The sequence below is a fragment of the Echinops telfairi genome, unplaced genomic scaffold (genome assembly GCF_000313985.2).
Source record: "Echinops telfairi isolate 266 unplaced genomic scaffold, ASM31398v2 ScPeMD7_5592;HRSCAF=6446, whole genome shotgun sequence".
NCBI classification, from domain to species: Eukaryota; Metazoa; Chordata; class Mammalia; order Afrosoricida; family Tenrecidae; genus Echinops; species Echinops telfairi.
In genome coordinates, this window is record NW_022109491.1 from 45,156,192 (window position 1) to 45,168,059 (window position 11,868).

Here is an 11,868-nt window from a genome sequence, read left to right on the forward strand (position 1 = left end):
TTTCATACAGTTCCTCATGTGGTGGTGACCCCCAAACATAAAATTATTTTTATTGCTACTTCATAACTGTAATTTTGCTACTGTTATGAATCGTATGACCCCTGTGAAAGGGTTGTTCGATCCCCAAAGGGGTCGCGACCCACAGGTTGAGAACTGCTGCTATAGACTAACACAGCCCCACAAAATAATGAGGTGCACAAGCCGTGGATTTAGCTGATCAAACACTATGTTGGAATAAAGACCAATCAGGATGCAAGAATAAGGGCCAATGGGCAGGATGGGGTTGAGGTGAGCCAGTAGGTTCCCATTACCCAATCCCCTTGAAACCTAATGTAATGCCTCTACACTGGGGTCTTCTTCAAATCTTGAGAGGCCCTGCTTAATCGTTGCAGTGAACTGTGAGTATTAAATCTCTACTCCGCTTTCTGTCCTACTGTATGGCCTCATCTTTCAGTCTTACATACGTGGCTCCCTCTGTTGCGGTGACAACGGCTGAGAGGGACATTCCAGCACCTCCTGTGAGAAACATGATGGGCACTCCGATACCATCTCAGTTCCTCTCAGTAACTGGTGGGTCAGTGTAGCCCCTCTGAACTGGACGGTACCCCATGGGTCTCCAGAGGGAGAACTGGGGCACTCAGTCTTATGCCATATGATGTTACCAATGGATAATCACAAATGTTTACCAATGAATGTTCAAGAAATCCAATCGGTACCTACCTTAGCAAGAGAGAGGTTTTATTAGTTGATGTTGCAAAATCAGCCACTCAAGCCTCAGATGCCAAAATGGGCTGGCTCGCCCAACAATGGTTTCCTGAGCATTCTATGTTCCCTAGTTGGTGAGACCTGCCGCAGGCTCCTCATTGGCCGAGTACTATGGGGTTATCCATCTTTCCGGGGCATCGCCTACGTCCTTAGTTGAAGATTTCTACCTCTGGGAAAGATTCCTTTCCCGGCCCTCCCTTGATTCACATGGTGCCATTCCACACATTAGCTATCAGCCTGTTATCTGGCTACTTAGGAACTTCTTAGCTTTTTGTTCCCTTAATTACTGCAGATGGACAAGTTTGGGATTCATTTCTCACTGTCTGATAATTCACATTATCTCACCATAATGTCAATGAGTGACTAGGAGTAGTGAGTAATTTTCATAAGTCTATTGACTCTTTGGGTGTCATCTGTGGTGAACTGTCTGTTCATGTCTTTTCCCACTTTTAAACTGGGTAATTTTTTTCTTGAGATGTTGCAGTTTTCTGTAGATTTTAGCGTTTAGTCCCTTGTCTGTTCTCTCATTGTCAAATCCTTTAAGTACTCAGTGAGTTCTCTTTTCACTCTTTAGATGAAGTCTCTTGATGCATATAGGCATCTCATTTTTCATAGGCCTATTGTCCTTTGCAGATGTCCCTGGCCTCCTGCTCCTGTTTTAAGGGTACTAAAGAGAACCCAATCTCAAATACAATTTAAGGAGAATGTGCATGCAGCCATAAAAGAGACAAAGACAACACAGACACAGCATCTGGATGAGGGAGGTACTTTCCAATGCATTTTGCCTTGGACCAAGATTAGCTACATCCTTGATTAATGATCAAAAGACCCTTCCAGACTGGCTGGAGCTGGGGATTTGGGAGACCTATCCTTCCAAGTTTTTATAAGAACTAGGTCTCCAGGAAGACCCAAGGGGGCAGCTTTTCTTTTCTCCTTGGGCCTGGGCAAGCCCATATTGACAGAATGTCTCTTGGCATTGGGCTACTCTTATGGCATATCGCTGTATTAACGACATGTTGGCATCTACAGCTGGCTCTGTTACAAGGAAAGTACACCCATATTGAACTTCATAGCTGCGTAAACACATACGGTGTCGGCGGGGGGTTAATTCTGAGATATAACAGAGCTGTCAGTGCATCTTTCCAGTTCATCTGAGTGTCCTGTGTCAATTTCCTGAGGGTTAGTTTTAAGTGTTGATTAATTCTCTCTGCTTGCCCTGAAGATTGTTGTCTCTAAGCACATTGGAGACAATAAACTAGACTTAAGTGTCTAGCTACTGCTTGGAGTCTTAGGAAGGAGTTTAGGAGAGAGTAAACAGCCCCAGGTAGGAAAAAATTCACTGGCCTACCAGCCACATCCGTGCACAACCAGGGTGCCAGACCAGTAACAGCTGCTGGGCCACCTGGCTTGCAGACACACCAGCAGACCACGCTCCTCTTGGGTGTTCCCCATAGGTCAGCGCGCCACCCCGTGGCCAGTTTGCTTACAACGATAGCATGGCCTCATGGAAGCCTATTTCTATTAGGGCATTCCTTTGCCTAGTGACCTAAAGGCAGGGACACATGGCACTTTGTACCCTGTATAGGGGTCTTTGGAACCTGGAATGGTGCTGATTAGCTATGATGGCCAGTACCTGCTCATGCCTGGCATCCTTCTGTTTCTCCTTCTCCTGAGCCTCTTGCTCCCTGTCTCTATTATAAAAGGTAGCATTGGCAATAGTAACCGTCTGGTCTAGAGTAGCTCCTCCAGGCGCTTGCACTAACTTCCCGAGCTTCTTCTGAATGTCTGATGTAGCCTGTGTGAGAAATTTGTCTTTTAAAATGATCTGCCTTTCATGAGTCTAAATCTACCATGGTTTGCTTATTCAGTGCTTCTTTCAGCTGCTTCGAGTTTACAGGATGTTTATTAGGCTCCTCGTTAATAGCTATTACTTAATAACTGATGGCCTTTTTCCGCCCTGACTTTAGTCCAGCTTTGACACACACTTCCTTGCCCAGTTGTCAGTGGAATCATGACAATCCCAGGTGGGGTCCATTGAGGTCCCAGCTATTTCTCCTACTGTATAGTTATCATTCACCACATGTAAGTCATTTGTAAATTTCTTAGCTTCCTTTAATACTCGCTCTTTCTCAAAATCTGTCATAGTTGTGTCCTAGAATTATCATTACATCCTTCCAGGCCAAGTCATAGCCAGGGTGAGGTGCTGAAAGTCAGCTCTGTACTGCTCTGGATTGTCTGAGTAGCTGCCTAGGTCTCTTTTAATCTGCTTGAGTTCAATGAAGGTGAAAGGATAATGAATCATTTGAGAACCAAATTCCCCAGTTGCCTCTATCAAAAGTAGGACTTTGGAGGGGCCCTCTTCCTTCTCAGGTTCTGTAGGTTCCGTGTCAGAAGGCAGTGCATTTGGGCTAGCGGCCAAGGGGCTATCAGCTTCAGACATTGGGCCCTTTATAGGGTCTATGGTACATTTGGAACAAAGGTTTTGACTGTCTCTCAAGAGGGGAAATGCCAGGACAAGAGAGATTTCAGGCCACTTTCCCAGCCTGTTTCAGAAAAAGCTCTAACTGTATTAAAGAGGGAAGAGTGTATGTATGAGCCCCTAATAAAATGATTTTTTAAAAAAAGAGGGAAGAGTGTGCTATGCCCTGACCAGGATCACTTAGATTGTATTGGGGTCAGATGGAGTTGCAGAAGAACAAGGAAACAAAGACCAAATGCCAAAAACAAAACAAAGCATTGTGATTTTAGCTTTTTACAAATTGGTTAGACAAAGGCTGTGCTCTGGTGAAAGTCCTCAGGGTGCAAAGCGTCTACAATGCTGAAAAGCGATGGGGCAGGTGATTGTGCAGCAAGGTGCTGCAGTGGGAGTCCTAGCCCTTAACACCCATGCCTTGGCGGGTGGAGTCTGGAACCGGCTAAGGTGCACGACCTCCACTCTGGCAAGGTGCCCTCGCTTGCGGAAGGAAGGAAGGAAACACCCAGCGGCCCTCAGAGTGTCAGGCTCATAGTTCTCACATCCCTGGGCCTTTCTGGGAAAGGCCGATGGGGCTTGAGCTTGGCGGCGCTCGGCTTTCGATTGCTCTGGCCTGACGGCTGACGCCGTGTAAGCGGGCAGGACTCTGCGCTCGAAGGATCGAGCCTGCCCATAAATTTCGCCCGCTTCCCGGACGCCCCGAGCCATAAGCTGTGGCGGCTGGTTCGGGGGATGTCGAGGGGCTCGAAAGCGGTGCTGGGCCTGTCAGTGCTGCTGACGGCGGCCACCGTGGTTGGGGTGCATCTGAAGCAGCGGGAGGACCAGCAGGTCGGTGTCACGTGCCGCCTCGTTCGGGGCCTTTTGTGGCGGCGGCGGCCTTGGGCTCCTTCCTAGCTTCTCCGAGCGATTCTTCGGCTCCACCTCGCGTCCGTTCCCGTCGGCCTGACTTTCCCTCCTTGGTTGGCGCGGCCTGGGGTCCCAGCCCTTCGCTCTTCCTCTGTTCTCGTTGCAGTGTCCCGTCTGCACCCTGGAAAACCCGGGGTGACCCCGTGCGGCCTGCGCCTCGTTTCCGGCCCTCGGGGAATGTGGGCTGGCTCTCCGGCGCCCGCGGTCCGGATTGCAAACCGTGGTCCACCTGCAGCGAAGCGGGCTTTTCGGCATCTCTTAGGGCAGCTACCGCGTTGCGGGCGGAGGAGGGGTGGGGAGGGGTACCTGGGCAAGTGTTCCCAAATTCCGAGCCCCTTCACTCTCAGCTCAAGACCGTGGCTAACCTAAAGCTGATGTGTTTTTGTGCTATCGGTGATTCCGTCCCGTGATAAAGGCAGTTTTCCTGCATCCACCCATAACCTATTTGTTGGGGAAAGGGACAGTACTAGGAAAACGCGATTCTAGGCACAATAGAGATTTTCTTTTTGAGACTTCTATCTCTGCAAAAATCGGTGATCATTACTGATCATTGGACTGACCGTCCATTCTATTTCTTTCACTTAATATTTTCTCTCATATTCAAGTTTCCACAAATACTAAGTTTTTGGGAATCCATCAATAAGGAAACATAACTACTTCAAAAATCTATGTGATTCATAGCAGTGCTGAAATTTGAGTGTGAGCACCCGAGTCTAGGCCATTGCCAAACTTTAAGATAACGGCTTGAACCTATTTTGCCAGCGATGGAAGTAATGAGATGGGTGGCTCGTGTTAAGAGTCTTCTCTGGAATTGTGTGCTGTGTTTGCAGAGATGAAGCAGATTGTGGCCAGGCCCTGCTGCTGAGGGTGGGGATTCTAGCAAACCCCACCGAGCAGCTTGTACCGCCCCCGAAGTACTCAAACGCACACCGCTGCGAAGAACTAAGCAAACGTTTTCTTTAAGCACAGAGACATTTCACAGATACGTTTTCTTTAAGCATAGAGACATTTCACAGATACGTTTTCTTTAAGCATAGAGACATTTCACAGATAAATTAAACGGGTCCCCCTCTTGAGGTGAGAAGCCCCCATAAGCATACATAAGGTACACCTTTAGAACAGGTGGGTCCCCGTGAGTTTAAAAAGGGTGCTATCTAGAAGAATGCTTGCTTTTCAAGGTCCGTTCAAGGGGATGTCAATCACAGTTCTGCAGGTGGTCGAGCAGCTTTCTAATTAGTTTGCACAATCTGTCCATGGGTCTCCTGCATATTTTCTTTATCTCCGGTACAGCACCTTGTCAGGGTGTTTCAGTTTCATCTCAGGCTACAGTTCAGTGTGAGGATGCTCACCAGACGAGGGCCTGGCCTCAAAGACAGGGAAGAGCCATGGGGAGATGGAATTCAAGTTGGGAAAGTGGGGATAGATTTGGAGTACACTTCAGGGGACTTAGAAGGAGGGAAAGGTAGTGAGCCTGAGAACTATGAGATGGAGCAGGGGAGGGTGCAGGCATGTCAGCTGTAGTTCTGACGTAAGTGAAGTCAGTGATTTTCAGAGTATGAGGAAGAATGGGTTCGGGCTTGGTTCTGGACACACATCAGCTGTTCCTGGAACTTTGTACAATCTAAGTCTTGGGCTCTACCTCAGACCCAAAAAACTTGTTTGAGTATTAAAAAAAAAAAAAGAACCAAGAAATTTCAAAGGTCAGGAATGTTGAAATAGCAAGTGTATGTTTTGTTTTTTTTAAAACATTTTATTAGGGGCTCATACAACTGTTATCGCAGCAAGTGTATGTTTTAAGTTGTTTATATTAGTTATCTTAGTTATTAGTGATGACTCGATTAATTGATGTTTTGAAAAGGCAGTTTTTGGTGCCATGTCCATATTCTGGGATTTACAACCTGCCTTTTTAGTGCTAGTAGAGATGACTAACATGGTTGGGATTTTATTCCACCCCCCTCCCAGCACCTTCTCTGCCTGCTAAATGGATTGATAATGTTAAAAATAATGTTTACTTCCTCTTTGCATACCAGAGGAAGCCAGGTTCTTTACTTTCTTGCATCCTTACAGCATGTTCAGATCTTAATGGTTATTTTTTTTTTCTATTGATATTTATTAGCTGGGAAAATTGCTAAGAGGAAAAGTAGTTCACAGCAGTCACTGTAGTTAAGTTTGTAAAGCAGCAAGTATCGATTAAACTTTAATTAAAAGAATTGAGCCTAGTGTCAGATTTTTTTCTTTCTTATTTCCTATTTTCTATACTACATGTTTAGGCATTTCTTGAAATAAGGTAGAAAACAATTTCACTAATAACAGCATATTACCAAATTTATTTGATGAGATTTTTTAAAATTATATTTTACATTTGTGTAGAAAATTAAAATTGAGTTCTTAGTATTTGTAATCTGAGAGTTTTAAGTTTATTTTGGTAACATTTCATTTGGATTAAAATAAGCATAATAATGGTTCAGGGGTTCAGGATGTTACTGAAGTCCTTTTTTCTAACATTTCTAGAGACTTCGTGATGGAGTGATCAGAGATATTGAGAGGCAAAATCGGAAAAAAGAAAATATCCGACTGTTGGGAGAACAGATTATTTTGACTAAGCAACTTGAAGCTGAAAGAGAAATGATATTTAAAAAGGGATCTCAGAAAACATGACTTGACTATGAAATGTTGATGGGACAGACATTGCTGAGCGTGTGTTTTGTCCAGATGGTGAATAGTTTAATGGCATCTTCAATGTTTTTTGGGTCACTATCCATTTAAACTCGGTTAAATAAAGAACAATGGATCCTATATTTTAAATTAACTGATGTAAATGTCTTCCATGTCTGTGGGCAGATGTTCTACTAAAGAGTTTCTGACTGTAAGACCCTGGTAGTAGCACATTTAATCTCAGTGTCCAGAACTTGGGATTGTAACTCAAAGCTACTTCTGCACGGGTGAGACGGGATGGATAGTAACATCCACCTGGGTAGTTTGATAAGTCGGCACGATGATGAAGCTACAAGAACATCTACATCTGAAGGGCTGGAGGAGGGGGAAGTGGAGGGGGAGACACTCCTGATTGTGGAGTCAGAGGACCAGGCATCAGTAGACTTATCTCATGATCAGAGTGGGGATTCCCTCAACAGTGATGAAGGAGACGTGTCCTGGATGGAGGAACAGCTGTCTTTCTTTTGTGACAAGTGTCAAAAGTGGATTCCAACCAGTAAGAAACTTCTTCATTCCTTTGGTTTGTTGATTGCCATGTGAAGCTTTGTTTTTCCAAACGATGAAAGAAATAAATATAAATCTAGATGCAAATAAAAGGATAATTATTTCATTGACCAGCCATAAATTTATATGAAACATAGACATTTTTATTAAATAAAAATTACAGCCTGTCTCACATTGTTAAATTAGGGCCCTTGTGGCAATTTAATAAAAATTAGGAAGTTGGAAATTCTGTGTTCCTAAAGAACACATATTTTTAACAAGATCATATGAAATTGGAGTCAAATTTGTGTAGAAGCCATAAAAGTTCAAATTCATAAAAATTGCTCCATTACTATTTAACCTAAATAGAGAGTTATTGTTATTGTGTGCTGAAGTGTGACGTCAGAATGAGCAGGTGCAGGTGCTTTTTGCCTATTCTTTAGAACCAGTCTTACTGTTCTTTCTAGTCTTGCTCTGCTAACAATAGATAACCAGACACACACTGACCTGATTGCTCTAGCCTTAAGTTACTGTTGCTATCTAGATACAGCTATGATGTGCCGCTGTCTTGGTAAACCTTTTTGTTTTTCTCCTAGGTCAGCTGAGGGAACAGATCAGTTACCTGAAGGGTGATAACTTTTTTAGATTTACGTGTTCTAATTGTTCAGACGATGGCAAGGAGCAATATGAAAGACTGAAGCTAACATGGCAGCAAGTAAGTGAAAAGCTCTGTTCTACCTTCTTTCCCTGGAAATAAGACAGTGTCTTATATTAATTTTTGCTCCCAAAGATGCGCTAGGTTTTATTTTCAGGGGATGTCTTATTTTTCCATGAAGAAGAATATGGTACACATTTATTGTTGAACAACAAAAAAAGGAAATGTATTACTGGTATACGGTACGATAGTAGTTGTCATCACAAACCAGCATAACCAGACAAACTGTGAATCCTACAGTATCAAGAATTTCTTGTTACTACCATTATTTCCATGTACAACAATCTATGGTACATTTACTCATAATCTATGGTACATTTATTCGCACTTCCTGTCTGCTCTGGCTGCGCTGTACCCGCCGCTACGGTCCAGAGTCCAGAGTTATGTTAACTGCAGGGGTCCTTATTATTGGGGAGGTCTTATTTTCAGGGGGATGCCTTATATTTCAGCGAGAGGCAAAGCTGTAAGTAGGTCTTATTTCTGGGGGATATCTTACTTTTGGGGAAACATGGTATAATTCATGTGGTTGTTCCCAAAGGAATTTTTTTTGGGGGTATAAATAGCTAGAGAATCAGTTGTTTTGAGGGATGTTATACCAAATTCAGTGTCATCGAGTTGATTCCAATTCATAGTGACTCTTAGGACAGGATAGAACTGCCCCTGTGAGTTTCTGAGACTATTGTTGTTGTTATTGTTGGTAACACTTCTTTTATTTATTTATTTTAACAGTTTTATTGGCATATAATTCACATATCGTACAATCATCACTACAATATTAGAACAATTGCTTTTTTCTTGTACTCCCTGTTATTAGCTCCCCATTTTCCTCCAGCCTCCTCTGCCATACTCCCAAGGAACTATTAATCCAGTTACTGTCTCTATCGATAGACCTATCCTGAATTTCACATACAGAAAAACCTACCCCAAAAAACCAAACCTCCAACAACAACAGAGGAAAACCTCAATTGATAACAAAACTTAGCAGGAAATATTAAAAACTATAACAGATTTAAAATGGGTCAGAGGGGGGAGATTAAGTAATAAGTTAAAATTTATTAAGGTAAATTTTAACCGAACTGTCTCTGTAGCAGTCTACTTTCCAGTGGGCTCGTCATGGTAGCAAGGCTGTTCCATCCCTGGTCTGTGGTCAGAGGGGTCACCAGAGGCTTCATGTAGATGTATTTCCCTTTTTCTTTTTTAAACCGAAACAACTTAAAAATGTGTCAAAAGGGAGAACAAATGATAAGATATTACATTTTAACCTAACTACATCTTCTAATTGACTTTACAGCTCTTGCTGTCTAATAGCAAGGCTGTTTATATCCAGATTCACTAGAGGTTTAATCCATGTGTAGAGCCTGCAAATGGATTTTGGGCTTCTATCGTCATCCACAGCCTTCTGCTAACTGGGTGTTCACAATTTAAGCTTTGACACCATTCCTTCCTTCGAATTTGAATTTTATTATTTACAGTCCTTGGATACCCTGGCTGGTGTGCTTCTTCCATGTGGACTTAATTGAGCCTTACTTAGGTGGTTTCTTGTTTTAGAGAAGCCTTTAAGACCCCAGATGCTATTCTTTCTTTTTTTTTTCCTCTCATTTACTTTTTTTTAATAGTAGGAATTTAATACATATAATATTTCATTTTTTCAATCACGTCAAGTAGAATTGTACAATTGCTACCTCAGTCGGTTTCCAACCATTCTTTTTCTACGTGGACTCCTTGATATTGTCTTATTCTTTCTGGTAGTGAGGTACCATCTGGTTTGTTCACCATACTTTGCTCATATCTTCAGTGATCTCGTCATGAGGGCAAGCATCAAGCAGGACCATGTCATAAGAGCTAATTGTACTTAGACTGGGGCTAGAATTAAGTGCAAGTCCCAAATCCATCCATATTCCTATGGTTTATATATGCCTCTGGTTAACTTTAGAGATATAATTATCATTTTATGATAGAGAGCTTAACAATCATCCCCCTGGGGCATAAGGTAATTGTGTTGATGGTGTCATTAATTTAGCCAATGGTGAAGAATTTAAAACATTTTTGAAGAAAGGAAATTATACAAGTACAAGCCAGCTGTGAACCACAATACATAAATAGTTGACTTGGGAGGGAGGGGAAAAATGAGGACCTAATGTTGGGGGTTTAAATGGAGAGAAAATGTTTTGAGAAACGATGTACAAATGCGCTTTATACAATTGATGTGTGTATGGATTGGGATAACAGTTGTATGAGCCCCTAATAAAATGTTAAAAACTAACTAAATAAATAAATAAATTGTTGACTTGTCTTGATTAAATTCTTAAGGGACTGGACACTATTTATACATACAATGGGGGTTGGTGATAGGGCAAAACTTTCAATAATATTCATCACAAAGACAGAACCATGCCTGCCAGATGCTATAATAAAGCAAAGAGGGCATTAACATACTAAGTATATGGTGATCCCGGGTCACCATTCATTGGGCACCCTCAAGGCAAGAGAGCCAAATCAAAGTCTAAAGACCACCAGTTCTATCACCTTGGAATGGCAGCCATCTGCTCCTTTTATCACTGGAGTTCAGCCTTAAGTCCAAGGGCTGCAAGTGAGTTTGCGGTAAAATCCAGTTTACTTAGTGGTGTTTCCATGTTGTGTCCTTGTGTGGCCTATAAAGGACAGAGTCCAAAGTCCCAGTCTCAGACAGTCACACATTAAAGGAGTAAAAAGTCTCATCTAGCTCCAGCCGAGCGCCTAGTGGTCTCAGACTGTGACCCTGTGCTTTGCAGCCAAACCTGTAACCCACTACCCCACAAGATTAGATTGTGCCCTCCCAAATTATGTGTTATTTCTGACCATTGTACCTATGAAAGTGATACTTTTGGGAAATAGTTTTTCATCTGTTGCGTTAGAGAGGTCATACCAGTGTAGGATGGATCCTAAACGTAATCACTTTAATTTTGAAAAGAAGGAAGACAGGCAACAGAGACCGATGCATCTACAACCCCAGGAACACCATACAATGTTGGCAGTTCTAGGATGTGAAGTAGACCAAGAAGGACCTCCCCCTACAGTTAGGCCCTCAGTTTCGATTTCTGACCTCCAAAATTGTCAGAGGGAGCCCTGGTAATGTAGTAGTTCCGTGTTGGGCTGCACTCCACATGGTCCACAGTTCAAAACCGCCAGCTGCTCTGTGGGAGAAAGGGGGCTTTCTACTCCTGTAAAACCGTTACTGTCTCAGAAACTAAAACAGTTCTACCCTGTTCTGTCGGGTTGCTGTGAATCGGCGTCAACTTGATGGCAGTGAGTTTGATTTGGGGTTTGGAACTGTATGGAAATAAATTTCTGTCCTTTAGAGCCATCCATTTGTGGCATTTTGGTTATGGCAGCTCTAGTTCACTAAGAAAAGGAACAGCTTGATTTCACTCTGTAAGAATTGTATAGAAAATATATGGATAAAAGGGTTCTTGGTACTTGCTACTGACTTTGTGTACTGGGCTTGAGATTCTTAAAGGTCTCACAGAATTAAATTTATATGTAATTCTAAGCTGATTTCATAGAAAACAGGTTTACATTTTTATGGCAGCCATTTTTAAAACTAAAATTATTTCTAAAAACGATTATGATGTGGATGATTTAAAAAAGCAGCATAACCCAGATTCGCTACATTTGAAACCAGATTTTGGAATATTTTTTGTTTGATAAATACTTATATCTAGTCTTTTAGTCTTTTAATCCTGATCACTGGATTGTATTATTATTGTTATTTTAGTTTTTATTTATTTATTTTTTAAAAACATTTTATTAGGGGCTCATACAACTCTTTTTT

The 11,868-nt window shown here is 42.3% G+C and overlaps 2 protein-coding genes across 3 annotated transcripts in view; both read left to right on the forward strand.

Annotated features, from left to right (window-relative positions):
* The first annotated feature begins 3,965 nt into the window (after positions 1 to 3,965).
* LOC101663664 (protein PET117 homolog, mitochondrial) lies at positions 3,966 to 6,953 on the forward strand. The gene is made up of 2 exons (XM_004697810.2): positions 3,966 to 4,066; positions 6,656 to 6,953. The coding sequence occupies exons 1-2, from the start codon at positions 3,971 to 3,973 to the stop codon at positions 6,800 to 6,802; spliced, it is 243 nt and encodes an 80-aa protein (XP_004697867.1). The 5' UTR covers positions 3,966 to 3,970; the 3' UTR covers positions 6,803 to 6,953.
* Positions 6,954 to 7,041: 88 nt separating this feature from the next.
* KAT14 (lysine acetyltransferase 14) overlaps positions 7,042 to 11,868 on the forward strand; it is a 42,331-nt gene continuing 37,504 nt past the window's right edge. For both annotated transcript variants that reach the window (XM_004697809.2, XM_045295189.1), the window contains exons 1-2: positions 7,042 to 7,355; positions 7,939 to 8,057. In XM_004697809.2, the coding sequence (XP_004697866.1) occupies positions 7,097 to 7,355; positions 7,939 to 8,057 (378 nt within the window). In that variant the 5' untranslated portion in view covers positions 7,042 to 7,096. The remainder of the gene's footprint in view (positions 7,356 to 7,938; positions 8,058 to 11,868) is intronic.